Here is a 26,473-nt window from a genome sequence, read left to right as displayed (position 1 = left end):
CCTCCTCCCCCCTCCATCAAAGACACAGCCAAGGAAACAAAAATAATAGAATAAAACTATTACTGAAAGTGGCAAGAGTCGGAGCGGGGGGGTGAAATTAAAATAAACCATTTGCAGGTTTTGTTCAGTTTTTCCCCAAGGAGGGGATTTGGGACCGGGAAAGAAAATATTTGACTCAAATATTGCGAGGAAAGGGCCATGTGACCCCAATTCCTCTTCTTTCTGCAATTAAACCACACTGAAAGGAGCTCAACTAAAAATATTGATATTTTCCATGCCAGCCGTTGCTGGAATTGCCTTTGGGAGCAGGGGGCGGTTCCGGAGAGAGATGGGACTCCTGTGATGACGGATGCCAAGAGCCTCCCGAGACAGAGCCGGCCCAGCCACGACACTCCAAGATCCCATCAGGAAAACCTGCGCCTCGAAGCTCATCCGAGGTTGATTAACGAGCCCAGATCATCACAAGTAATTAACACTATCACGCTGCAAAAAAAAAACCCAAAAAACAAACCCACAACACCAACCCCACGCTCCTGGTTTGTGGGTTGCCAGCTTTTGGGAGCAGAGGAAGGGCGGGAAATGCTCCGAAGTTCCCGTTTGCTGATGCCGAAGGATCCGCCGCCCTGGGTCCAGCTCCCACTAATGAGTTTCCTTTTGCCTCCTGTGACTCCGGCATCACCTCCAATGCTCCTTGATCCCTGTCTGATGCGCTGCCGGGCTGCTCCTCCCTCGCAGCTTGTCCAGGCGGAGACTGAAAACAGCAATTCCAGAGCAACGAGCGGTTTGATTTCCAGATATTCAGAGCACTTAGTGATTACCAGGTGAGCATCCTGCAGACTTCGTGATCCTCCGGGCATCCAATGGATTTTGTGATTGCTCCTGAAAATCTCACATGGATGGAGGGCTCCAGGACCGAGTAACTCAGAGGATGCTCAAAATTTCCTCTGCATATTTCCTCCCCTTTATAAACTGCTTTAACAACATCCCTCGAGCATCCATTTTTGGGAGGAGGCCGGTTGAAATAAGTTGCCTTTAAAATAAAAAAAAAAAAAGAGCCAAAAGCAGAGCCTGACAAAACCTCCCAAGCTTTCGAGGTATCAGAGGTGTCGAATGCAGGGACGTGGGATTATTTCAGCAGCCGGACAAGGAGAGGGTGGGAATGATATGCAAGAAGGAAGGAAGTACATATATATATAGGGAGAGACCTCTGGGCTAACCAGGAGCTCACCGGGCATCAGAGAAGCATCCCGACCCTGTCCTGGTTGATAACGGGTGTATATAAGAGCAGCTCACGGCACGTGAAATAAAGCCAGAAAAATATAATCAAGAAATAACCAAAGGAACCCATTTTATTCCGTCGCAGCACCCGGCATCTCCCGGGAAGGTGACGCCGGAGCGCAAAGGCAGCTGGAAGGAGCCAGGCTGCAATTTCATATTCCTCCCGGCTCCGGAGATAAGGATGGCTCTCAGCAGTGATTTACACAGGAAAATGTCTCACCCCAGGGTGAAACCCACCCAAAAAGGGGCTCCCCCTCCGGCAGTCGCCTCCCTGCTCGGCTCTCTCCCTCATTACCCGTTACGCAGCAGGATGAGCATCGCCGCGATGACACGGCAGCATCGCTGCAGAGCATCACACTGTGACGTTGGGGAGCCGGGGGGACGCGCCGAGGTGCCCAGCACCCCCCACCCGCCACAGCCCCATGGTCGTGCAGAATGAAACACCCTTCGGCACTCCCCAAGCAGCGGAAAAGCAGCTCCCACCGTCGGCCAAAATCCCCCCCGGTGCATCCAGCACAGCCCTGACCCCACCGAGGATGGGGCAACAGCGGGTTTATCGCCGAGGGGAGTGCAAAGAGAAACCCACAGGGAAGCCAAACCCTCACTCCGCACTTCCTCTGAAGAGCAAATAAAGCCGCTCACCTCCTCAAGGATGGTCGTCAGGATGGGGAGCCCCCGTGGCACCCTCCCAGGGTGGCAGAAGGGCTTCGGATCAGGTTCGGCACCGCTTGGGAAGGGTCTGGTGCACTTGAGCACATGGCCGGACACAGTGGAGCATGGCAAACCCGCTCCAAAGGGGAAAAAAATGAAGCTCACGCTCAATAATTGCTGCAGAATTAAACCAGGAGCCAGCAAAAGTGCTCGGATGTGGGGGCACCTCCACCTGCTCGCCCCCCAGCACAGAGCTCACCACTCCAAGCCCGTTCTCCCATTGGATCTGGTGTTATCCTGGGGCAGGAATTAGGGCAGAAGCTCATATCGAGGAGCCCAGAAATGAGATGAAATAATTTCCACCCTGGACAGAAGGGCCGGCTGCTTGGCCACCAGGAAGAGTTCAGCAGGTCAGCTCGTTTACAAATTAGCCATCGTGGTCGGAGGCTTTTCCCCTGGGATCAGCCCCTGCAGCCAATGGATCCGCTGCGCTGCGGTTCGGGGACGCTGCAGCCAGTCGGCACACCGGTGAGCCGAGTCCAGCCTGGGCCGGTCCTTACACCACCGGCACGTCTGCGAGCAACCGGGTTTGGGTTTTTATGAGAAACAGCAGAAGGTTTGGTTTCCTCTTCTACACTGCCGCTAACGAACACGACTAACGAATAAATCTAGGCTACAGCTCCCACGGCTCAAACACCAACGGCACTGGAGCCTGCGCTTACACAACCAGCATCTCAGTCGGCAGTGATGGGGCTGGGTTGTCCTAGAGCCCCGAATCACCTCGGTGTACCTGCTGAAGGGGGGCAGATCTCCCCCCGCCGCTGCCCGACCTCTTTGGTGGGAGTCAGGCAGGTGCTACGGAAAAGGCTGGTCCCCAAAACCCCCACTTGGTCCCTTTGCCCATCACCACAATCAAGTCATAAAGGTGGGTCCACCCCACATCGCGCCTGGTGGTTCCACAGAACACCTTGATCCAAAGACCTTGAAGGTGAGGGAGACCCTAAAGACAAGGGAGGCCCTGAAGGTGAGGGCAAGGGAGGCCCTGAAGGTGAGGGCAAGGGAGGCCCTGAAGGTGAGGGCAAGGGAGGCCCTGAAGGTGAGGGCAAGGGTAGGGCAGGAGGAGAACATCACTGTGGTTGTCCCATTGGTCCAGCTCCTCCTGAGGGTGAGCATGGGGTTGCTGAGCTGAGCCCTCGCTCCTGGATGCTCTTCTCACCTCGGTGAGAGGGGCAAGACCTCATGTGCCAGCTGACATGGGCTCCTGGGCTCCCTCCAGACAGTGGCCATAGCTAAGGACAGCTGGAGGCCCTGGTCATCGTGCCACGAGGTGACTGTGGAGCACCCGTGGGACTCCAGACCATCGGGGTCACCTCTGCCCCCATGCAGACTTCGGCTCCCACCGCAATAACCCCGAGGAGGGTTGGGGCCACGGCACAGCGAGGGCTGGGCAAGGAGGAACCTTATCCACCGTGGTCTGGTGGAGGTCCCACCACCGCTCACCAAGAGGGGGGACCCTCCCAGCCCCCTCCTCACCTCCCAGCACCAGCGGTCCCCTCTGCAACAGCCCTTCCCCGCCATCGGGGACACTAGACCAGCACCTCCATGACAACTTCTCCTCCAGACCAATGCGTCCCACCACCCACCGTTACAGGGCTTCTCAGGGACCCCCGGAACGGCCCCCCCAGCCCTGCCTCCACCCCAGCACGACTTCTGTAGCCCCCCCACTCTGTGTCCCCCACCTATAGCTTATACCAGGTCCCCAGCTAGAGGACAAAACACCTATAAGGGCACCCCATGTCTTCCATAGGGCCCTTGGATATAAAAGTCCTCCCATATCCCTCACAGCCCCCCCCCCACCCCGGTAGAGGAGAGGGGACAGCACCAGCCCCAATGGACCCCCACATCCCCTATAGCCCCCCCCAAATATAAGGGTTCCCCACACCCCTTACAGGCCCCCAAAAGCCAGGAGAGGGGAGAGCCCCAGCTGCAAGGGCCCCCTACATTCCCTATAGGCCCCCAGCTGTAGGGGTTTCACATCCTCTATAAGCCCCCCCATCCCTGCAGGCCCTCGTCTGTAAGGGTCCCCCATATCCCCTATTTGTTCTCCAGCTGGAAGGGGGGGGGCACATCCCCTACAGGCCCCTACATCCGCTATAGCATCTCCTCCTCCCAGCCAGAAAAGGCCCCCACATCTCGAATAAACCCCCCAGCTGGAAAAGGTGGCCCTCACGTCCCCTATAGGTCCCTGCATCCTCTATAGGCCCTCCAGCTGGAAAAGGCCCCCCACATCCCCTACAGGCCTCTGTATCCCATTTAGGCCCCCACATCCTCTACATGCCCTCCAGTTAGAAAAGGACCCACATCCCCTATAGGCCCTCACATCCTCCATAGGCCCCTGCATCCCCTATAGGCCCCTCAGCAGGAAAAAGCCCCCACATCCCCCCACATACTCTATAGGCCCCCCCAGCTAGAAAAGGCCCCACAACCCCTATAGGCCCCTGCATCCCCTATAGGCCCCTCAGCAAGAAAAGGCCCCCACAACCCCCACAAGCCCCCTCCAGGTGTAGGGCCCCACATACCCCACGCCCCCCCCCCCCCAGCCCGCCGGGGCGGGGGAGGGGCGGTGTGGCGGGACCCCCACCCATCCCATGTGTGTCCCCCCCCAACTCACCGGGTCCCCCCGGGCGGGGCGGGGCCAGGCGGGGCGGGGGCGGCTCCCGGGGGCGGCTGGGCGCGCGCTGGGGCTGCGGCCGCGCGGACCCGCCCCGCCGCCGCTCGCCGACAACAATGGGGCCGCCGGCGCTGCACCGCCCCTTATATACCCCGCGTCACGTGACCGACACGCCCCCTTCCTTCCTCCGTCCCCGCCACCGCCCGCGCCGCGGAGCAGGCTGGGAAAGCGAGTCCGGCGGGGTGGGAGGGGCGGTGCAGCCGCGGGGCACGACGGGAAATGTAGTGCGGAAGTGGAGGGGAGAGGCCGCAGGTTTAGGTCCGGGGAGGCGGGGGCCAGGCCGGACCCGCAGCGGTGCCCTCCGCCCCCGGCGGGACCCAGCTTAGGGTCTTGGGGGGCTTCACCCTCCCCCCCCCCCCCCCCCCAAGGCTGGGGAAGTGCCTGGGGGGGCAGGGGGAGCCCCCCCAGACCCGTCTCCGCGGGGTGTGGGGGGCTGCAGGCCGCAGCCCTCCATACAGGCCCGGCTGGAGGAGTCTAGACAAGAGATTAGCGAGGCTGGAAACAGCAGGAAGAGGCTAAAAGCGCCTTATTTTAGCAATAACAGAGCAGCTGCAGCTCTGGCAGCAGGGAGCCCCCCCAGGGCAGCTCCCCATGGGGGGAGCTGACTGTGGCCTGTCCTGCCTCGGGGGACCCCTCGCAGGCAGGCAGCCCCCTGCGCCCTCCTCCTCCTCCCCAGGCTCCCCGAGAGGGACCTGCTCCTGGGGGTCTCCCCACACTCACCTCAGCAGCCCCTCCAACACGATCCTCCTCAGGAGAGCTCAGCCAGCTGCCGCAGCGTTTCCCCCCGTTCCCGGATTACGGATTAGCTGAGTTATTAACTAATAAGCAGGTCAAGTTATAGGATTAAAAAGTCCTCTTCATTCCTCCCCCCGTACGACCCCCTTATCTCTCCCCTTGTTTCCAGCCAGCAACCGGGGCTGGAGGAAGGACTGGCCTGTGGCTACACCCTCCATCTGGGGGCTCTCCTCCTTCCAGAGCCGCCACGTGCCACAAAGCACTTCCTCGGCATTTTCCTCATCCAATAGATTAAAATCGGCCGCACGCACCCAGCAACATCAATATAAAGAGTTCAGCGAGCCCACGTCATGACTGTACAAGTCCATCGCGTTTCTCGTATACTAAGGGGAAAAAAAACAGGATTAAAACACGCATCTTCCCAATCACTGGAGGTACCAAAGGACGTACAAAAGGCGAGTGGCTGAACATGAACCCCTTTGCCCACGGAGCCAGCAGTTCAGCTGCCCCTATGCTTTCTTGGGGAGAAGCGAACAAAATTATTCCATTTTTTGAATGGCTTTTCTTGGCATCTTTACCCCTGACCAATTTACGAGGCGCTGGCAGCTCAAGGCAGGACCCACAGCGGCTCGGGACATGCTCACAGCTCTACTGCGGTGTTAGAGAAGCGAGCTGTCTCAAAGCTAGGCGAGGAGACCAAGCAGCCACCTCCTCCCTGCTGGAATTACCAGCCAGAGGCTTTGGCCCCTGAGTTCATGCAGTATGGGGTGAATAAGCCCAGGTGGAGGATCCTGGACACCCACTACCACTGTTCCCAGGATGAACCTCTGGATCCTCTGGCTCCTCGCCAACCTTGACCCTATGCAGCCCTGGATGCAGCTGGGAGGCGATTTTGGGGGCGAAGGGGAACCACCGCAGTCCTGAAAAAACGTTTTGGGGAGCTGCTGACCTACGTCTGGTGCCAGAGCGAGAGCGCGCCCAGCAGCATCACACGGGATGCCGAAGGAAGACGGGGACGCTACGGGGCCGTTTGCACCAGGATGGAGTCACAAGCAGTGGCCGCGGGAGCTTGGCCAGTGCAAGTGAAGGATGGGAAACCTTGACCAGGACTGAAACAGCTCTAATTTGTGTCAGGTATCTTAACTGCATCTCCAAGAAGACGACAGCTGGCCCAGGAAGATGGGAACAGAATCCTTTATGGCTTACAAACACAGAAGAGCAGCCAGTATTCCAGTAGCAGGGATGTTGCTGTTGCAATTGTCGCATCCGCCAGTGCCTTCACTCACCCCATGGGCCCTCACCAGCCCGAGCCAGCACCTGCATCACCTGCCTTGGGCTGGATCTCATTGCAGCCGGATTTAAAAATTAAAGCCCTGCTTTACATTGTATTTTTCCCCTATTTTTTGGCTGAAAAAGTCCTTTGGTGGTGCCAGTGGTTCAAGGCAGGCATTACACCGTGCACCTCAGTGTCTACTGGGGGATCTTACGGATGGGGAACCGGATCATGGCAGGGCAGATCCTTCACCCCGGAGACTTCCCTGCTGTCCTGCAAACCTGCACAGAGGCACTTTGGTAACCGTCAAGTCCAACAGCTTTCACTAACCCTCGGAACTTGCTGTCTGCCTCCTCCTTACTGCACACAGGGCTACACCAGCGTTGGGGCAGCTACGCAGGCTGGGCAGGGGGATGCGGGAGCAGAAAATGAGGCAGCAGAGAGACAACACTCAAAATTTTCAGGAGAGATAGCTAAGCCTTTTTTTCTCTCTAAAACACGCAGAAAAGAATCCCACAGACCCAAGCTAGTCAGCTATTTCTTTATCCAGCTCTGCTTCACTCCATGTTTCGCTCCAGCTTTATACAACTAAATGTGTATATAAAGTTCCTGACGACCTTACACACTCGCAAGGGAAGCAGGATGGCACCGCAGCCACCACCCGCACACACACAGCCAACACCATTTTCGGGGTGGGTGGAGAAAAACGAAGTCACCACCTTTGTCTAACAGACACATTGTAATATTAAATGAAAGCTTAATAAAATCTTTTAAGAAAATCCCCCCCCCAGCCCTAGCCTACCACTCCATCAGCACAGTACATAGCGTATTTGAGACCTGCTCAGCTCAGCACGTGCCCAAGGGCCAGTTGGCTTTGTTGGGCCAGTTTAATTCATGTTCTCTTGCCAGTCTGTGAGCGTCACAGGAGCTGATGCCTCTCAGAAAAGCAGAGTACGCTTGCCGTAGAAAAAGCCCTCACGCAGGTTTTAGGTCCCGGTGGCAAATTTCTACCGAGAGCTACACGAGTGCGACCTGGTAACTTCAAGCCTCAGAGCTCCAGCAATTAAGCAGCATGTTACCATCAACGGCCGTTTAGATACCGTCAGAGCAAGGAGGTCCCCTGCAAGAAAGACAGCCCAGTAACCAACAGCTCGGCGTCTTTCCAGAGGGTGCCCAGGAGTTTCCAGATCTCTGCTCGTGTCCTTGTGCTGGAAGTGAAGGGTCTTCATGCATGATGAGAGGATCACAGGTGTTCCTCATCCCATCCTCTCTATTTTAAGATGATGTGGTAGCTATCATTGGTTTCAGCTGCAAAAGAAGCAAAACTCATGAGCCACCCACAAGAGCAAAGGAATCCGCTGGGTTGAGCGGATCTGACACAAGAGCTCCCCAAGAAGTATGGAAGGGAAATACAAGACGGAGCCCGGGCATTTACGCACCTTTCATGGTGTCCAGAACAAAACAGGATTCGTCTTGGAAGTTCTGTATCATCTGAAAGATGCCACAAAAGCGAGTTTAGTCTGAGGCCGTATTTAAACCCAAAGTGAAGGCTTTGTATCCTGCTGTTCAGTGACGGGCATAGATTTAGAGTACCAAAAGGGCTAGAAGCTGCTCAGCACTACCTTAGTGCTCTAGAAGGTAGGAAAGGCACCAGCCATTAATATTTATTCCTTCCTCCAGCTCTCCAGAACGGAAGGTCTGAACCAGCAAGCCAAGAGAGAAACCATCAGATTCTGGGATGCGGGTCTGACAGCAAAGTCCTCCCACACCAATTCCCCTCCCTGTTTTTACAGCAAAGCTAGATGAAACCCAGGCACGAAGGAGGAAGGTGTGTGCACAGCCTGGACCAGCTCAGGGAGAGCTGTTCACACCTGATAAACCTCACGGGTTTAAAAGTGAGGTGCCCCTAGCAGCAGAGCAGCGTCCCCAGACTTCAATGATTAACCCCCAATCCTTTGGGAATTGCAGGCGACTGAGCAGGTCCTTTCCTGAAGACCTGCCCAGGGGACCGGTTCCCCCCACAACCTCCACAGTGGAGCACAGAGCACAATCAGACACGAAGCAGCTGAAGCAACCCAGCACAACAGGTCGAAGATAAGGAGCACCCAGAGGCTGTTACCTCATCGCTGATCAGCACGTGTATCCCCGTCGGACCTTGCTTGTAAATCTGGCTGATCTGTTGGGAAGAGATGCTGAAGAGCTGGGCCAGCTTTTCCGTCAATTCCACTGCCGTCAGTTCCTCCAGATAAATAGCGTGGTACACTGTGAGGAGAAGAACTATTACAGCTAGACACCAAGCACAGCTTTGGTATCTACACTGTGGACGCAGACACTTCAGCTAGTGCCACGTACACTAGCCTGGGGAGCGGATGCTTAGAGGAGCACCGCAAACAGGCTGCTCTCTGCCCAGGAACATCACAGCCCCACTGGGAAGGGACTGTGCACAGCCCATCTATTGAGTGTTCCATTTCGGCAGGTTAAACACCCGCTCTGCTGCACCTGACTATCATCTTTCCAAGCCCAAGCTGCTAAATCTACGTGTAGTGTGTCTCTGGTATCCGCAGCGTGCCCGGAGCTACATAAGCATCAACTCCACAGTAACTTGTCTGTCATCAACATCCTGCAATGCTTGCTCTGTATTTATGCAGTCCTTGCCCCAAAAAGCTTCTATTTCAACTAGCATCAGCCGAGAAGCGTTCTGTACCATTCCTGGCTGTTTTCCATCCCAGCGGGATGGAAATGCCACCCTAGCAGCTCCCCAGAGCTCCCCCTCTTCCCCCACTCCCACGAGGCAGGTCCTGGGGGGAAGCAAGAGGATCTGAATTGGAGCGGGGCAAGGAGAGAACGAGCCGTTTGCTTTTGCACTTGCCGCTCCAATCACGGAGGTGGATAAACCGGCGTCTGGCTGCTCCACAAATGTAGGTCACTCATTGTTGTCTGGGCAATGCTGGATTCTCGCAGGAGCTATCATTTGTCGGCTCAGAGCAGGCAACATGCCGACAGTCACATTCTGCAGCCACCCATTTGGTGGGCAAGGAGAAAAAAATCAGCTGGGTAGGACCAAGGCAAGTAAAGGGTCTCCTGTGATTTTTTGGCCTTACCCTAAGGGTGCTTACCCTAAAGGAAAGCATGCAAAACCCCTCCGTTTGTGTATGGAGCTTGCATTAGATTGCAGGTGAGCTCGCGCGTGAGCTCACTGCCTCCTTGCAGTGAAGAGACAAAAGTGACGGCAGCCGACACGAGGCGTAGCAGCTGAAAGCAAAAGCCGCAGACCCTCTTTTGAGCTGCTGTACGGGCTCAGTGGGCTCTGGTCACACAGGCAGCTCTGGCTGTGAGAGGCGCCTTTTGTCAGCCCAAAACCCACTGGGCAGTGGCATGGGGACAAAGGGATGAGAGGCAACTGGTGCTCAGCACATGTGGGCAGCAGCAGAGGGGCTGGAAACAGCCCCCACCACATTTCTCTTTGCTGAACCCCGTGGCTGTTATTTTTGCCCCCTCACACTGTCGGCAGCAACCCGAGCCCACGTGCCCCCAGCCAGGCTTCGAAGCCCTTACCAAAAAAAGTGCTGGTTACTGTGTCCCCGTCCTCATGTTTCTGCTGGAGGTCCCTCAGCTGCTGGGACTCCTGACACACGTAGATGGTCAGTCTGGGCCGCACCATCCTATGGACAGAGCAGTGAGTGAATGCCACCGCATTTGCTGAAGGACACCTCTAGGTCCCGACACTTTGCCAGTGCTCTTCCCTCCCCAGTATCCTCAGAAGGAAAAGAGGAGATGGACGAACTCATCTTGAAGCAAAACCATCATGGTCATCCCCACCTTGCTGATGCAGCAAAGGTTTTTGCAAGAAGGGGATGAAGTTGGCACGTGGACATGGTGCCAGCTGGCTACCGAGCGGCTAAATTGGACGGTTCACTCCCAAGGACAGAGCAGCCACGGGTCAGACCGAGCTCTGCTGATAACACCCACGGCTCCTTCGTGTTCAGAGCCTCATTTTGCAGTGCAAAAGCCAGTAGAGTCTCCTGTCCTTCATGCCCTTCTCCCTAGCACAGCCCGACCACATTTCCCCGCTATCTCCTGAGCCATCAGAGGCAGTACATTAACCCCCTGGAATGCTTCCCACCCGCACAGCTCTTGCTGCCCCATGTCAGAGATGGGCGCTGATGTCTCCCCAGACCTTCCCTCCGGCATCCAGCCCACCCTGTGCCTCTCCGCCCGGCTGCAGTGGTGCCTTCCAAAATGCTCCAGCTCAGAAGAGCTCAGTTAAACACCAGTCCCTGCTTCTTCAGGGAAAAGTGCAAACGAATATTCCCTTTCTGGGAAAGTAATTCCACTGAGAGACTGTTCAGAGGACAGAAGGAACAAGTACTGTATCGGCAGGACTTCCTGGCTTATGGCTGGATTCTCTGACACTCAAAGAGTAAGATCATTTCTAACGCTTCTCTCCCACATGGATTTTCTTCCCCGAATTGTCTCTGGAGCCATTACCCTGCTGGCTAAGTTACCAAATTTGACTGAAAGAGGTTCAGGGAGGTTAATGAAACTCTGTTTTCTCTTATAGCAAGAGCCAAGCAAACAGGCTAAAACAAATACCATTTATCTACCATCCACGATCAGCTTTTAAGGAAACAACATACCGTCCTTTTAACGCATTGAAGAGCCTGATGCCATCTGCAGGGCCGCAGATCTGGATAACGTCTTCTCTGGTCAGCTTCAGTAAGTCTGCACCTACAGTTTTTAAAAAATCAAAAGGAGAAAAAGTCACACAATCCAGCCCAAAGTGTCCGGGACAGGGGGTCTCTGGGCACCACAGCTGTGCCAGCTCCCCCTCCTCCCACTCACAGAGCCCACCCCATTCCCAAATCGCTTCTGCCTTCTTCTAACAACCTCCCCCTGCTTCCCCCCCCGAAGGACGCTTGCAAGATCTTTATTTTTTTTTTCCAGACTGGTTTTGCAAGAGTGTGTTTCGGTACGACCCTGTGTCCTGCCTTATCATTTACAGCCAGCTATCCAGCGCCTCGGTGACCCTGGGAAACGGAGACTGTATCACCAGGAAAGGAGAGGAAAATAAATGCGAAGCATTTCTTTACACACTGTGCTTTCCCCCAGATCAGCATTTCTCAGCTTGTTTTAAGATCGGAGGGTGCTGCAAGCTCTTGGAAGAGAAACCACCCCAGTCCCCACTGAGAGCGAGGTGAGAAACGAAGAACACAGCTTTCGGGAAGCCAAGTTTTATTGAGTTACAAAAAAAGACAAGATTTTAAAAAACAGTTATATTTGCACCAGTAACACGAAGACAGCCTCAGGAGCAAGAGGAGGCAGAACGACTCGGCACAGAGAAGGGACAGACACAGAGGGGATGTTGTAACCTACCTGAGAAGTTTCTGAAAAGCCGAGAAAAAGTGGAGAAGCGGTTTCGGTGCAGCCACTGCTGAGCCTCCTGGGGCGTGCTGGTGGGCAAGAGGTTCTGCAACGTAGGAAAAGAAGGATCACAGCCTCAGAGGTGATGTAGAAGCCACTTCCAGCGAGGAATGAGCACAGTTCAGCTCAGTGTTTATAATCAGAGTCTTAAATCCAGACCCGAGTGTGCCAGGCTCACAGCACACACACACAATAAAGGCTGCAGCCTGGACAGGTTTTGATTTAAAAAGCTTTCAGAGGGACAGAGAAAGAGGAAGGAAGCAAAGGGGAAAGGTACAGTGAAGATCAAGGCAATAAGTAAAGGTCACAGCTAGCTACAGAAGGCTTGCTCACAGCTCTGCATCTCCGTACTGGACATTTTTCACCCAGCCACCTCTTTTTCCAAAGAAGAGTCAAAAAGAAGTTGTAACTCCACCAAGCCTCTTCCCCAACAAACTACAGCCACCCACAAACCCACCCCCGCTCCATGCCCAAATCCCATTTTCTGACCTGTGCACCATCCTTACCACAAGCATAAGCTCTGAGGTGTGACTTACATCTGCGATCGGAGGGGGTGGCTCGGGCTGATGGTTTGGAGAGCCATTGCTGGGTTGGGGAAAAGAGCCAGACAAAACAGAACACAAAGTTAGTGCCGCTCTTCCCTTTCCAGCATGGGATCCCAGCAGGGAGCAACCACCACCCTCCCAGTTCCATAACCAAGAGCACTGAAACATAGGGGCACAGCAGCAACACCATAATCGTTGCAACGCAATACTACACAAGAATGAATGGCTTATGTTGGAGTATTATCGTGATGCGGAAAAGCAGAGCGAAGCAGGCTGGAATCTGAGTGCAGGGGGAAAACTGCTGATCAAATGCGCACAGGTTTCTTGTGCGAGAGCCGAGCTTTGCTGCAGCCAGGAGGGGTAACAGCGCTCAGCTTCAAGGCTTTAATTTGATTTTCTCTTGCTGACACAGCCTCTTAGGCTGCTTCCACTCCCTGTACACTTTGGGACCAGGATCTTCCTTTCGCTAGTGGTCACTGCCAGCTCAGGCACATCAATCTCTCGTGAAAAAAAATTGATAGCCAGGCAGCCTCTTCTCCAGACTTACCCTTCGCCAATGGAAAAACTGCTGTGGGAACTGTTGAAGCCAGGGGATGGCGCGTTATTGACGTACGTTATCTCTGGCCAGGGAGAACACTAAAAAGGAAAAGCCAGAAGAGTCACAGCATTGCTTTGAACAAGCGCACACATCTGCTCTGGTCAGCACAGGTTAACAGCTATTTGCTGACCGACAACAGACTAGGAAAGAGAATTAAAGAATAAAGTAGGGGATTAAAAGAAGCTATGCTAATTCATTGCAGACGGTCACAAAGCTCAGATTTAGCCATTCTTAATCTCAAAAGTCCAAAAGTCACAAAATTCAAAACGCAGTGAGATCTGGGATCTAAACCACCACTGGGCTGGCACACACGGTGGCCGCCAGCCTGGGTGGCTCCATGCAGCAAGCCACGCAGCGGATCCAGTCCAAATCAGGCACCGACAAGCATCCCTGAATCCACCCAGGGCAGGACAAGGGCTCCTTCCCCAGAGCTGTTCAGCACCAACCCCTCAGACAGTCGCATTTTAATAGACTGACACTTTCCACTAGCACAGGGAGGAAACAATGGGGTTTTCTGCCAACTCACAACCTCGGCGGCTAGATGCCACACAGGCAAAACAAAGCTTACAGGGAGAGGTAGAAATCTTTTATTAGATCCTCTGTTACAGTGGGGGAAAAACCCATCACGTTTCCAGGCACAAGAGCCCTTTTTCAGGTCTAGTAAGAAACACCTCCTCTGCCTACAAAATTAATCTTGCTTTTGTCTTGCAGCTATTAACAACTTGGCCAAATGTTTCACAGCAGAGCAGCCCATTCCTTGCCACCTGCGAGCGAGGTAACCCAGGTTTTGTTAAAACAACAATGCCAGCTGCTGCATGAAAGAGCACCCCACCTCTGTGAGTATCGTGGTTTCGTAGGAAGGCTGGTATTTCTCTTTCTCATGAGGCGTTCGCTTCTCCATCTTTTCCCTGTCTGTCTTCTGCTTCCGATCAGCTCCTTTGGGCTGGAAAGGAGATATTCCTGTTAGAAGAACAGCCTGGGAGGGTGGCAGACGATGGCTGGATAGATACGCAAGAAATGCAAGAACCAGAAAAGGTGACTCGTCCTTCTACTCACCCCCTTGTTGCTTTACAGAGGGAAGAGGGCTGGGACTACCTGCGTGGAGGATTAACTACGGCGACAGCATCGCTTCTGTAACAACCCCAACACCCTGATCTACCCACACCCTTGAAAAAGGACCCAGAACATCTGAACAAGAAGGCGAAACATTTTTTCGGAAGGAACTTCTCCCAATAGCATACATTGGCTCTAAGGGGACCAAGGCCAGTTTCTGGTGTCACGTATCTGAGCTGTGTCTTCTGCACCTTCATCAACCACTTTGAGAGGTGGTATTTCTGTGGCACAAACTGCCCCAGAACACGAGAGCGCTCAATTATGTCCTTGCCTTTGCCAAGACCTTGAAAAACTGTGCACTCTCTCATATGCAAGATTAAGATGATTTTACTTGCTGCCTTTATCAAATGCTCAAAAGCTTTGGGGGAAGCAGCAAATAAGACAGCGCCTTTATAACCACCAAAGCTACCCTGGTGCTCCCCTTGGCAGAACCCAAGAGAAATTCCCTTAAAACTTTGCTCTGCATGGTCTCTGCCTGCACTCCCAAGTGGAAGGAATTTGGCCTTACTGGACCAACACAGCTGCCTGCCAACACGCAGATGCCTCCGGAGTGGATGAGCACATCCACAGCACCGGTGGGGAAGCTTTAGGACTGCAAATCCAGCTGGGTACTACAGCCATCCCGCTCCTCCAAGCTCCAAATTTCTTTTCCTCTGGACAGCAAAACAAGCCACCACCACGCTCAGAGCTAGGCGGGGAGGAGGTGCTGCTTAGCTGTGGCTTGATTAGACAGTTTCTGCCAAGAAAAATCTAATGGTTGCTCTTATCTTTCCATGGTCAGCGCTGCTGCTTCTGGCAGCCAGAACGGACCTGCGCTCCAGACACTGCTGAGCGTGGGTAAGGCTGTCAGCAGCTATTTTGAAAGCACCGGCTTTGAGGGGCAGAGGGGAGAAAGGGAAGAGCAGGACAGGAGCTCAAATCATGTTAACTCACAAAGGACACCCTGCGGTGAACAGATCTCATGCAGGCACAGGGAAACACACACGCATTGTTGAGTCTGCGGCCCAGACAGCAGCCCTGACCCCAGGAGAGCGGCTGCGTCAAAGGAGCAGGAGATAAGGCGGACACCATCAGAGCCCATCCTCTGGCAGGGGGACCGTGCCCTGAAGCCACAGCTTCACTGCTTTGGCTTTTCCTGGTTCAAGGTCACGAGAGCTGAAATGACAACCCTTTCCCTGGCACAAAGAGTTGAAGCTCAGTAGAAATGTGGCGCCAGATGCCTCGCAATCTCACTATCCTCCGGGTGCTTGCGTGTGACCAGCCTTATCCCTTAACTCCCAACTCCGCAGCAATCCACTCAGGCTATTCGTGTCGAGATACCAGCCAGAGCTCAAACAGGCCCTAACAAATCGCACCCCTGCCTTCGAAATGTTATAATCCAAATAGGCAAAACAGAAGAAAGGGAAGGGAAAAGATGCCAAATAGGCAAAAGAGAAGAGAGGGAAGGGGAAAGATGCCAAGTTAACAGCAGCGGGGCACACTGCCCGATATCCCACAGCAACTTCGCAGCAGAACTGCAAAGCAGCACAGGCGCCTGGCTGGGCGACCGACCCTGCTGTGTGCCAAGGACCCTAAAGGGAGAAGAAGAGAAAAGCCACAGACAAGATTTTGTGAGGTGTTACAGGGAGAACAGGGCACCAGAGGCAACCTCAGCGTACCAGACAGCGTGGGCACAGTGTTCCCCTGCTTATTCCCTGCACAGCTGCCCCCATGGCACCTGGGCACTTCACAGCCACCTACGCCATCGTGCTACCGCAGCTGCCACCGCCACCACATCGTGGCTTTGGGTTTCTGCAAATGATTTGCAACAGGAACCAGACACCTGCACCACTGGAGCGGCAGGACGCAGACGGACCATCAGATGCAGATGGACCATCAGCAACAGGTAATAATCAAGCGAGGAGTTTAGACAGACACCAAAGCTCCTTGGAGGATTTCCCAAGCTGATAAGACTAAATGTGGGAGGTTTCAGACAGAGGCAACACAACCCATGTTCTCCCTGTACCGGTTTTGTAGCCTCAATGGCATCCGGACTTGATTGACAGAGAGTAACGAGGGAGACAGCAGCAGCACAAGACCAGAGGGACCGAGAGGCCCTTTTGCAGGCAAGCTCGGCCATGGTCCTGCACTTGAGATGTTCACTGGGGCTGCAGCATGAATTGGGACCGGTTCCCAGTTTGTTTCCTAATGGGGAAAGGCCATGCATGGACTGAGGTACCTTGAAGACCTTGATCTGGCAGCTGGCAGAGTGCAGGTGCTCCGTGTACTCCCCGTTCTCGTTCTCCTTGAACGTGTCAATCTGGACCCGAAAGGGAACCCCCTTCTCTCCTCCGTGCTTCCGCATGGTGAACTCCGTGCTGATACAGTGAACCTGAGGGAAGGCAAGGCATCCCGTGGTCAGTAACTCTGCCACGTTCCACTGACCACACACTTCCCATTCCCCTCGTGGGAGCCAGGATAGCACTCACGTAAAGGGCAGCCCTGTGAGAAAGGCAAAATAGAGAGCGGGGATGGGACAACACCAAGTACCCCCAGCATTAAGGAGTTAAGGGGATGCCACAGCAGAGGTGGAGCCACATTCTTTCAACAAGTTTTGCAACCTCTTAACGTTACGAGCAAGCTCTGGATCAGCAGGGCAGAGAGTTCAGCTGCACCAGCCTCCACATGCTGCAGCCTGTTATTCTAGGCAGGAGGGCCAGAATTCCAAGAGGTATTTTAGGCATCTGGCGAGATGTGCAAAAGCATCTGAGCAAGATAGAGACTCAAATCACAAAACCAGCGGGACCTAAACCACCACAAAAGTGTGTAAAACAACTTAGTGGTGGTCAACTGTGCCTGTGCCTTGCTAACACATGAGCTGCTGCTCTCTTGCACTGCTTGAAGCAAGAGGTAGGGTGTATTTTAGTTGACATCCTTCTACCACTGTAGCACCTGGCTGCTATTTCTGTGCTCTGAGTTAAAAAAACCCATCTTCTCCTCCCTTGGAAAACTCATCTTTTTCCTCCCAGACTCCTGCAACAGGAGTTTCCCCACTTCTCTTTTTGTACCTGGATGAATACGGAAGTCCTCTTTGAAGGATCCCATAGAAACTCCACTGTATTGAGCTGGGTTGGGTTTGCTCTAGGGTCGATGATGCCCACGGACATTGGAATATCTGTAGGGGCACATACAGAGAACAAGCTGTGGTTTGTAGTAGAAGGAGAAGGAAGACATTCACAGGGGACATATGGAAGAACCAACTGTGTCTCTCAAAGTGCAGAATCGCGACAGCACTTTGTTCCTTACAGTCAAGGGAGTGGGAGCCCGGCTGGAGGCACTTCAGGCACCCACATCTCCTCCAGCCCAGCCAAGGTGCTGCCACGGGGACTTACCGATGTCCAGTATCCTATCCCCAGGCCTGTTCCACCGCCAGCCCTCCAGCTGCTGATGCTCCGTGTACTGCAGCCGTCGGTCATGAAACACCACCCGGAATATGCTCTAGAGGGGAGGAACAGTCAGTGCCTGGAGCTGCCCCAGGAAACCTGACAGTCTTCAAGCTGCGAAGCTTTTCCCAGTGCAAGAAAAGGGGCAGGGAGGGGAGCAGAGGAGCTGGAAGGCTTCACAAAGAAGCCAAAATAAAAGAAAGCCCAGACAGACCCTCAGGATGGAAGAATGAAGGCTGCAACTTATCCTTCCCGAACACTAAACAATCAACAATCGCCTCTTGTCTTGACCCCAGGAGACTGGTTGGACCCACCAGCCAGGCTGGTCTCAACAAGGTGGGAGAGGGGGAAAGGGGAAATAAATCCCCAAGCAAGACAGACCTATCCCACACACGCTGTCACAGGGGCTGCCGCAGGGATGCAGGACATCTCGCTTGCTGCTCCCTGCAGCAGGGCATGGCCCCAGCTGGACACACGTATCCACGCTCTCCGCTTACCTTTACCAGCTTCCCGTTTATCTCCGGCAGTTCCCCGATTTTCCTGTTGTCCAGCATCCGGATTTCATAGGACTGCCCTGGGTGAAAGAAGACATGGGCACCTCATGGTTAGTCAGGGATGGACCTTCGCTGTCACCCCTCCTCTGGCATTCTGGCATCTTTTCCTGCCACGCTAGACATGCCACTTGATCTTCTTGCCATGTTTAAACGAGGGGTCATAGGAGCACAAGCCATTGGAGCCACAGCTGTAACACCCCTCTCCAGGAAGAGATAGTCCTCCCCCTTCCTGCAGCAGGACTTTCCAGGAATTACCCTTATTAACCCAAGATCAAGAAGAGGGAAGAAATCGATTACACAAGCTTCATCTGCCTTTGGTCGCCGACCCTGATCTTCCAGTTCTATTCGAAAGCACCGGGTACAGCTTGAACCTGTAAAACACACCCACTGCAGAGCACCCCAGCACAGATACACCAGTTAACCACCTTACAACACTCAGATTTTAATTAGGTTAAATCCTACAGGCGATTTACCACCATAAGCAGAGGGCAGGCAGCAAGGTGAAGGAAAGTGGCGCTTCCAAACAGGAGCAATCTGGGGTTTACTATTGAGGCGCTTTCCATTCCCAAGGGGAAGTTTTCAAAAGCAGAATTTTATTTTTAGGGCCTTTACAGGAGGCACACCCAGCCCACGGAGGGCACGGGGCTTCTCTCACCTTGGTTGAGATAGGTGAGCGTTTCGTCGTGGAGCTTGACGGCAGGGGAAGTGGCGGCACACAGCACATACTGGAAAGGCAGAATTTTGTTCTCGTTTTCAGGGGGCAAACTTGATTCTTCCTGCTTGAAGATGGGCAGGGCAAGGACGTCGCTGCGAAAAAATTGGTCAGATTCACTTCAGCTCTGGCTATGGAGATGTGATGTGTTTGGTATTTAGTTCCTCCTCCTAGGAAGAGCTTTGAGCTTTTTTTAGTTAAAAACCCTCACATACGCTGACATTTCTCTGCAGAACTGCAAAGGAGCATTAAAGCAGACCGAGTAGTCTGAGAAGAGGACCTGACACCTGCTCTTGCTAAAGGTTTTTTCAAGTTAGCCTCCCTATCCACCCAAACCCCACATATTTCTTGCTTCAAAGCTAAGAGACAACAGAGTTTGTGTTGCAGACTGAAGCCCAGCTTCCCCGGCAGCATGACTGCTGCTGCAAAGACAGACATGTGCAGAAGGACATCTGTATCGCACCGATAAAGGCCCATCCTCTTCCCCGGGGTACCAGCCCACTCACCTCTGCCAGCAAAGCGGCCCCTAACCCCTTCCCCTGCTCCAAGCAGAGCGGCCAGGAGCTCGTCTACCCTCCAGGAGAGGCTTGGCAGGAATTTGAAGTCTTGCTGAGGTCAAGGTCACCATTTTTTTTGCCATAGTCTCCTCTGTGCTTAGAAAAGCCCCCCAGTGAACAGGGGTGTCAGCCACAAGTGGAGGCAAAGAACTTGGGACACATCAGACGGGGGGGGACGCATGGTTGGAGCGGCAAACCCTCCCTCCCACTGCTGTAACCTGCTGCACTATGCATACAAACATCTCGGTGGAGCAAATCCTGTGGGCTCCAACATGGAAAGAGCCCTTCCAGCATGAAAGCAGCACGAGGTGGACCCCCAACTTACCCCAAACTCATCAACAAGCCCCCAGACCCAAGAACCCTTTTGCTGGGCACCACACAGCCAGCCAGCCCTGACCCAAACCAGGAGCTTGGGATGCCCATGGAGGTCAGAAGATGCTGCATGTCACTGGCAGCACAACTCACGCCGTGGGTCCCTGCGCCACAGGACGCAGGAGAAACCAGACCCAGGGTTCTGAGACCACCCCAGCCACCTCTTTTACACCTTACAGGACTGCCTCTTGCCAAATGCCACCAGGGCTCCTGCCCAGCCTACATTTAACGGCAGGAGGAGCTGCCCTGGGGAGCCATCAGGATAGCTTCACCACAAACCATCCACCTGCACCAGCCTGAGCACCTTCCTGGCTATCAGGTTATAAGAGATGAATTCTGCGGGAGCTCTACACCATGCCACAGAACAGCATGGAGCTGCTCCAGCTGGCATGAGCTCAGGATCATCATCCTCTGGATGCTGCCATGCCGCTCCTGGCGCTGGCTGGGAAAAGCGAGGGTGTTCAAGCGCCATGCTACCAACTTTTCCCAGGAGAAGGACGTCTCCAGGTCTTTGCAATCATGCAAAAAGCTCGCTGTCTCCACACCCCTGTGATCACAGATGCTTTTCTATACTCAAAAGTCCACATGGCAACAAGAACTTCCTGAATAATGTTAATTTAAAATCCATCAGTGATACCCCTGAGCCTATGGACACGTATTTAATAGAAATTGTTTCAGAAGCTGACTCTCAGCAGTTGGTTTAAGCCATAATAATGGCCAAGAGCAATTATTCTGTAGTGCATAAACCAGAACATCTCCCACCCATCCATCCATCCGAGCAGAGCCCAGAGCAAAAGCAGAGCCCCGGCAAACGCGCTTGAGCACGGATGGGACTGCAGAACTGTGGGTTGGCTGCCAGGGCCACCCAGCACCATCCCACCACCCCCTGGTGAAATATGGCAGAGCTATTCGGGTCCCTTCAAAGGGCAGTAGCGAAGGACTAAGCCCTGATGAAGAGTCAGGTCACCTGCCTCCATTCCTACAGGCTCCTGGGCTTTGGATGCTCAGGGGAGTGCAAGGAAGAAGGAGTTAAATCAGCTTTTTTTTTTTTTTTTTCCTTTAGTTGAACATTAAAAACCTTTCCCAAGGAAAAACTGGACTTATCTGGCCAAATACCAGCTCCCACCGTGACAGGGCTTTAACCCTTTGGTCTCAAGGGACCAAATATGCACCCTTCCTCCAGTGCTGTGCAAATAATGCCTATCACTGCTGCCCAAACCTGAGCAGGAGAGCCCATCCTCACCCAAATCCCAACTTTTCAGACATTACACAGAGCCGTGATGATGCCCCAGTCTCGGCATTGAGGCACGTGTACACAATTAGGTAAATTACACAACCCAGAGGATGAACTTCCCTGCAGCTCCATCTCATTAGCAGAGGAACGGTGGTTCCTCCCGCAGAAGGATTTCTCGCCCAAGCAGGTGGCTGAGGCAGGACACAGCACGGATGTTACTGATCCCTGTAAGAAAGCACAAGACACGAGGACGGGGAAGACCAGCACTAACCTGCTGTGCCCCGACAGATAGGAAAATTAATTTGAAGGCTACACCCTGCGCAAATCCTCCTGGCAGCCGGAAGAATGCAGGATGCGCTTCTCCTGCACGCACAAGCGCTCGTTTTCCTCGTAGGCTTTGACACGGCAATGCTTCAATCCCACTTCTGAAGCCTCGCGACACCCCGGGTTTTCCTCTTTCTTTTGCTTTGCCTCGCACAAAACCAGTCTGGGGGAGACAGAGGCAAAGCTCGACTGTGACCTCCCTGCACAGAGAGCCAGCACATCGCCGTCATCCTGGCTTTCGCTCCCTTCTCCCGCGTACGCAGAGCTCTCATGCGACGCTGGATCACTGTTACACAGCACAGCAGTCTGCCGAAAAATCACAAGCTGCTTTTCAGGGCTCCAGAAGCTCCACACAGCCACTAATAGCACTCAGACGCCTGCTGAAAGGAACGGCAGAGCCATCCCTACAAAACCTCCCCAAATCCAGCCTCTAGATTTGTGTTCGCTAAGACTCCGCATAACCATAACCTGAAACCCACATTTTATTTCGAGCTGCAAAAGGGGCAATAACTTTGGGTAGTGGCATCCCTGTATTTCTGGAACAAGAGCCCAACCCAATTAATCAGGAATAATCATCAAGCAAACGACAATTTGCTTTTGCAAGCAGCTGTTGGAGAAGCAGGGCTGCTCTTGGTGCAAATCTGCATGCACGGACAGAGGAGCATCACCGCGACACCTCAGTCTGCAGGGAGGGATCCTGCGCCATCGCCACGGGTCTGGCTAAGAGCCCTCGGCCGGGACCTCCGGTCAGTCAGACACCATTATGTTCCTGTGCTACAGCACCCTGGGAATTGAGTCAGCTTTACACACTCAGAGTGCAATAAAAAGTTAAATACTTATAGATACGGCATGGTTATAAAACAGCAAGGGAAAGCACAGCAGCCCCCATGCCCAGTGTCCTCATGGCATCTCCAGGGGAAGGACAACCTCAGCCACCTGCAAACAGCAGCAAAATGCCGCGGCCACGGCCGCGACCTGCAAGACGATTCCCGGCGGCACAGAAAGCACTTTGTTATTTCGCCTCCTGCTTGTCTCCCAGCCTGCCATCGCTGCTGAGTTCAAAAGAAGCCATTTTATGGGCTGTTTTGGGAAGCTGGGACTCCTTCAGGTACCGATGTCCCACGAGCAGCCCCCTGTGACATCCCCGCTGTGCTCAGTGTGGCCAAACCCAGCAGCCATCAGCAGATTTTTCTTTAGACAACCCCACACGTGGTCCTGCCTGCTCCAAAGGCACCCGGAGAAGTTCCTGCAACTCCTGGGGACACAGCTCTCTTTAAAAAAAAAAAAAAAACAAACAAACAAAACCCAACAATTCACTGTGCAATTTAACCTGCTTTTGGGGAAAGACACTTCACTTAAGGCCTCTGGTTCTGGGGTGGGAGAGAATCTCCTGGAAAAGAGAGGAAAAAAATAATTACAGAAAAACTCTGCGGATGGAAGTATTCAGCCAATGCCTGATGATCGCCTCCAAAGCCACCTCTGCTCTTCTAAAAAACTAATTCCAGGGAACAACAGCAACACCAAGAATTCAGGTTCATCAACAAATGCAAAGCACAATCCTACCCTGCAATTCAAACAAGAAAAAGCTTCCAGCCCGAGCGACAACCCTCATCCTCCACCACCACCTACCAGCACTTGTTCCCAAGGTAGTACCGTGCCTCTTCCATACGGAGAAGGGCAAAGCACAGAAAAGCCACAAACACCCACAAAACCCGAGGTCCCTGTTGAAACCTTTCCCCCCTTCCTGCGATACAGAGAGAAAATGTCAGATGTCAGGACAGGAAGGTCGGCGCGCTCACCTACGGGGCCACACGCTCTATTTACGGGCAAGAAAAGTCTCCCAAAAAGAGAGTCGGGTTTCAGACGGCCGAGAGAGCCCCGCAGAGAGTGCAGCTCAGCAGCAGGTTGGGCTCAGAGCAGCGGCACAGCCACTGCGCCACCGACACGGAGCCCAAAGCCCTTTTGCACCCATAATACTGGCGTGGAAAAGCTTTGCAGCCAGTTTGGTTCAGAGCCGCAGCCTTGGGAAACCTCCGGTGCTGAAAACCAGTGCCCACCTGGGTCAGCTGTGGTAGGTAAAGGATGTAAATGCTTTGAAGCTCACAGCTGCAACACTTCCTCATGCAATTCAAACTCTGATGCACGGCCAATCGATTTTAGCTCAATGGAGGCAACTCTACACATTAAGATGATCCACAAAACCTTTGCTTGCCCTGTCCAAGAGGGGAGCGCTTGTGCACAGGACCCCTTCCCCAAAAGGCAGCAGAAAGGGAAGAAAAAGAGCTTCGGAGCTTTACGACTCCCCTCCAAAGCAAAGCTCCACCTCCCTTGCGCACCCTGGAAACTCATTCCCTCCCTCCCCATCAAAGGAGGAATCCCTCCTCCAAAAAGCACTTGGCATTGCTATTGCCAGGAGAGGTGCCGGACACGTTCCCTCCAAGCTCACACATCTTTGGGGCTTTGATTTTTTTCCCCAAGCACTCCAATTAAACAACCCCCAAAGGTTGTGATGGATCCTAACGGCGGTCAGGGATAACTCCGGGGAGGTGCTGGCTCCCCTCGTCCCTGGAAGGCAGGAGCGACAGAGGGATGAGAAGAACTGCTCTTCCTCTTCTCCTGGAAAAGGGCAGCGGGCCGGGAGTCATTTTCCAGCCTGTTTTACCATAAGCAACCACCAGATGGGTCATTTTTAATTCTGAATTTTACCATCTCCAATTGCAGCCCCCTCAGACAGCCCCAGTCTGGTGTCAAGGCATCCTCCTGCGACATCCTCCTCCCGGACGGCTTCACTGCAGCCCCAACGTCCAGACTGTCCTTCACCGCCCACCTGCGTCCCCAGCGCCTGCCTCAGGTCTGCGGGGAGGGATCCACCTCATCCTACCTCCTCACTTCCAGCTGAGGGGGGTCCCAGGATGAACACAAGTGGAACAGAAGTTGCATTTGAACCAATAAAGCTCTCACCCCAAATTACACTAAGGCAGCTCGCTCACAGATGGCATTGGATCTGCACCGGCCCATGATGGAGCTAATTAACCAAGGATGGCAGCGGGGAAAGTGTGTGGCTGCTCACAGACCGACTCAACAGACCCCGTCCAGTCCAACCCCTCATCCATGGGCTGTAGTGCTTCCCCAGTATAACTCACGCAGCCAGAAATGAGGTGTTAACGGGTTTCAAATGTAGAGCACAGCACAGCACTTTGGCCTCACCACTGCATAGGGGCTCGGCTGAACAGCGAAGCAAGCTGGGCCCAAAGCACGGGCCATGTACTCGTGCGACGCAGTTTGAGCATCTGACGTTACAAGGTCCCAATCCCTGAGCTCACACACGGGGCGTTTGATGCCCTGAGGGTCCTGGTCCTCCCCTTTGCTCTTAGTTTAGCTCAGAGTCAGGACAGAGCTGGTCTGACCCAATAAAAAACACGCTAGTGTCCCTCCAGGGGGATAATTAATCAGGGCAAAGCACTGCTCCTGGGGTGATTACTGTACGCTGCACAAAACCAAAGCAATCGGCCGCAGGCTCTTTCAACCAGCAGCAGAGAAATGTGGGACTAACGCTGGGTGATTCCGCTGCACTTTGAGGTCGCAAGAGGCCAAAAAGCAAGAGCGGCGCAGGGGCTGCACAGCCCCACACCCTCGAGTGCATCCATTCGCCATAAGGGCTGCCCAGCGAGCCCCCTGAAGCCATGAGCATCCAATGGGCTCTTTGCAACTGCAACTCCGTCCCAACTTCACGCGGCCACCACCACGACCCAGGGTTGGTGCCGGAGCTGAGCGCCCGGCTACCTAATGAACCATCTCCATGGCCACCAAATGTGCTGGTGAGCAGCTCAGCCCCCCATCTTTAGGTGTATTTTGGGGCTCCCCAGCCTACCCTGAGACCCCCGGGAAGGCCAACCCCGCTCTACAGGTGTGGGATGGGCCCTTTAGGGTGGCCAGAGCAGCCAACCTACCTCATGCTGTAGGCCCCAGCGCCCAGCTCCTGGCCGATGCCCGACAGGCTGGCGTCAAAGTCCTGCACCAGCCCGGACTCGATCACCTCGTCGGCCAGCGGCAGCTTCAGGGCCCAGGCCATCCTCACCCACAGGCGGGGGGCACAGGCCCCGGGCGAGGGGGCCACGTCCCCCGTGGGGGAGGGCAGAGGTGGGGGGGGCTCCTCGGTGGGTGCCCTGGCACGTCGCCCCTCACAGTAGAGGTAAACTCACTCCTTGGGGGCCCGAGGGGGGGGCTCAGCTGCGCTCTCCCTGTCTCCTGGGGGTACCCAGCCCCCCAACGCCCCTTGGGGGACCCCCTCCTGGGGTGGCCACTTTGGGGACCCCCGACACTCCCCCCCAAACCCTACCCAGGGGCTACGCGAGCCCCAAACACCCCAAGACCTACAGACCTCCCTCCTCCCCCCCCCAGGGGGCCTCACCTTCCAGGGACCCCCAAAACCCTCAGCCCCTCTCCCAAGGGACCCCGAGCCCTACTGACCCCCCCTCGAGGGGCTGCACCTCCGGAGGAACCCCGGGCCCTATACCCCCTCAAAGCCCTACAGCCCTCCCAGACCCCACACCCCCCAGGCCCTACACCCCTGCAAAGCCCTTTAGCCCCCACCAGGGGCTGCCCCCCGCGGGGACCCCTCAGGCTCTGCGACCCCTCACAGGCCAACCCCCCTCCGAGCCTGCCTGCGGCCGCCCCCAAAGCCCCGCGCTACCCCCAGGGCCACCCTCCCGAGGGGCTGCGCCCCCCGTCCCCCGCTGCAGAGTCCCCCCGGCTCGGCCCGGCCCAGCCCAGCCCAGCCCAGCCCAGCCCCGCTGCCGCCCCACCGAGGGCCCCGGGCCGCGGCCCCCGCAAGATGGAGGCGGCGGCGCCGCGGACCCCCCGCCCCCGCCGCCAGCGGGGAGGCGGCCCCGCCCCGCCTCCTCGTCCAACCAATGGAAGCCACGCGCTGCGGGGTGACGCGCAGTGGGCGGT

General features: G+C 54.7%; 1 protein-coding gene across 4 annotated transcripts; it reads right to left on the bottom strand.

The window, feature by feature from the left end:
* Nucleotides 1-6,573: 6,573 nt before the first annotated feature.
* Nucleotides 6,574-25,877, bottom strand: TFCP2 (transcription factor CP2). 4 transcript variants are annotated; one of them, XR_014270111.1, is made up of 16 exons: nt 25,471-25,877; nt 18,977-19,128; nt 18,265-18,341; nt 17,717-17,822; nt 17,393-17,499; nt 16,564-16,716; nt 14,065-14,175; nt 13,182-13,270; nt 12,596-12,674; nt 12,042-12,135; nt 11,306-11,396; nt 10,224-10,330; nt 8,788-8,930; nt 8,108-8,159; nt 6,851-7,976; nt 6,574-6,721 (listed from the first exon to the last, which is right to left on the bottom strand). XR_014270111.1 is itself a non-coding variant. In XM_082496428.1 (15 exons), the coding sequence occupies exons 1-15, from the start codon at nt 25,590-25,592 to the stop codon at nt 7,939-7,941; spliced, it is 1,521 nt and encodes a 506-aa protein (XP_082352554.1). In that variant the 5' UTR covers nt 25,593-25,877; the 3' UTR covers nt 6,574-7,938. The 4 variants fall into 4 exon arrangements, 3 of the variants coding, with proteins under 3 accessions (XP_082352554.1, XP_082352555.1, XP_082352556.1); XM_082496428.1 differs by having other exon boundaries at nt 6,574-7,976; XM_082496429.1 differs by having other exon boundaries at nt 6,574-7,976; nt 12,626-12,674.
* Nucleotides 25,878-26,473: the final 596 nt, after the last annotated feature.

This window comes from Vanellus vanellus (genome assembly GCF_965231255.1).
Source record: "Vanellus vanellus genome assembly, chromosome: 28".
Lineage (NCBI taxonomy): Eukaryota > Metazoa > Chordata > Aves > Charadriiformes > Charadriidae > Vanellus > Vanellus vanellus.
This window is presented reverse-complemented; position numbering and strand designations above follow the sequence as displayed.

Bases quoted from the DNA above. Each gene is read 5' to 3' on its own strand.
- TFCP2 (XM_082496428.1), bottom strand. From the start codon at position 25,592: ATGGCCTGGGCCCTGAAGCTGCCGCTGGCCGACGAGGTGATCGAGTCC. The intron at 17,823-18,264 runs GTAAGCGGAGAG...CCTCCCCTCTAG, and splicing joins TAAACGGGAAGCTGGTAAAG to AGCATATTCCGGGTGGTGTT. The intron at 7,977-8,107 runs GTGCGTAAATGC...CTTCTTTTGCAG, and splicing joins TGTTCTGGACACCATGAAAG to CTGAAACCAATGATAGCTAC.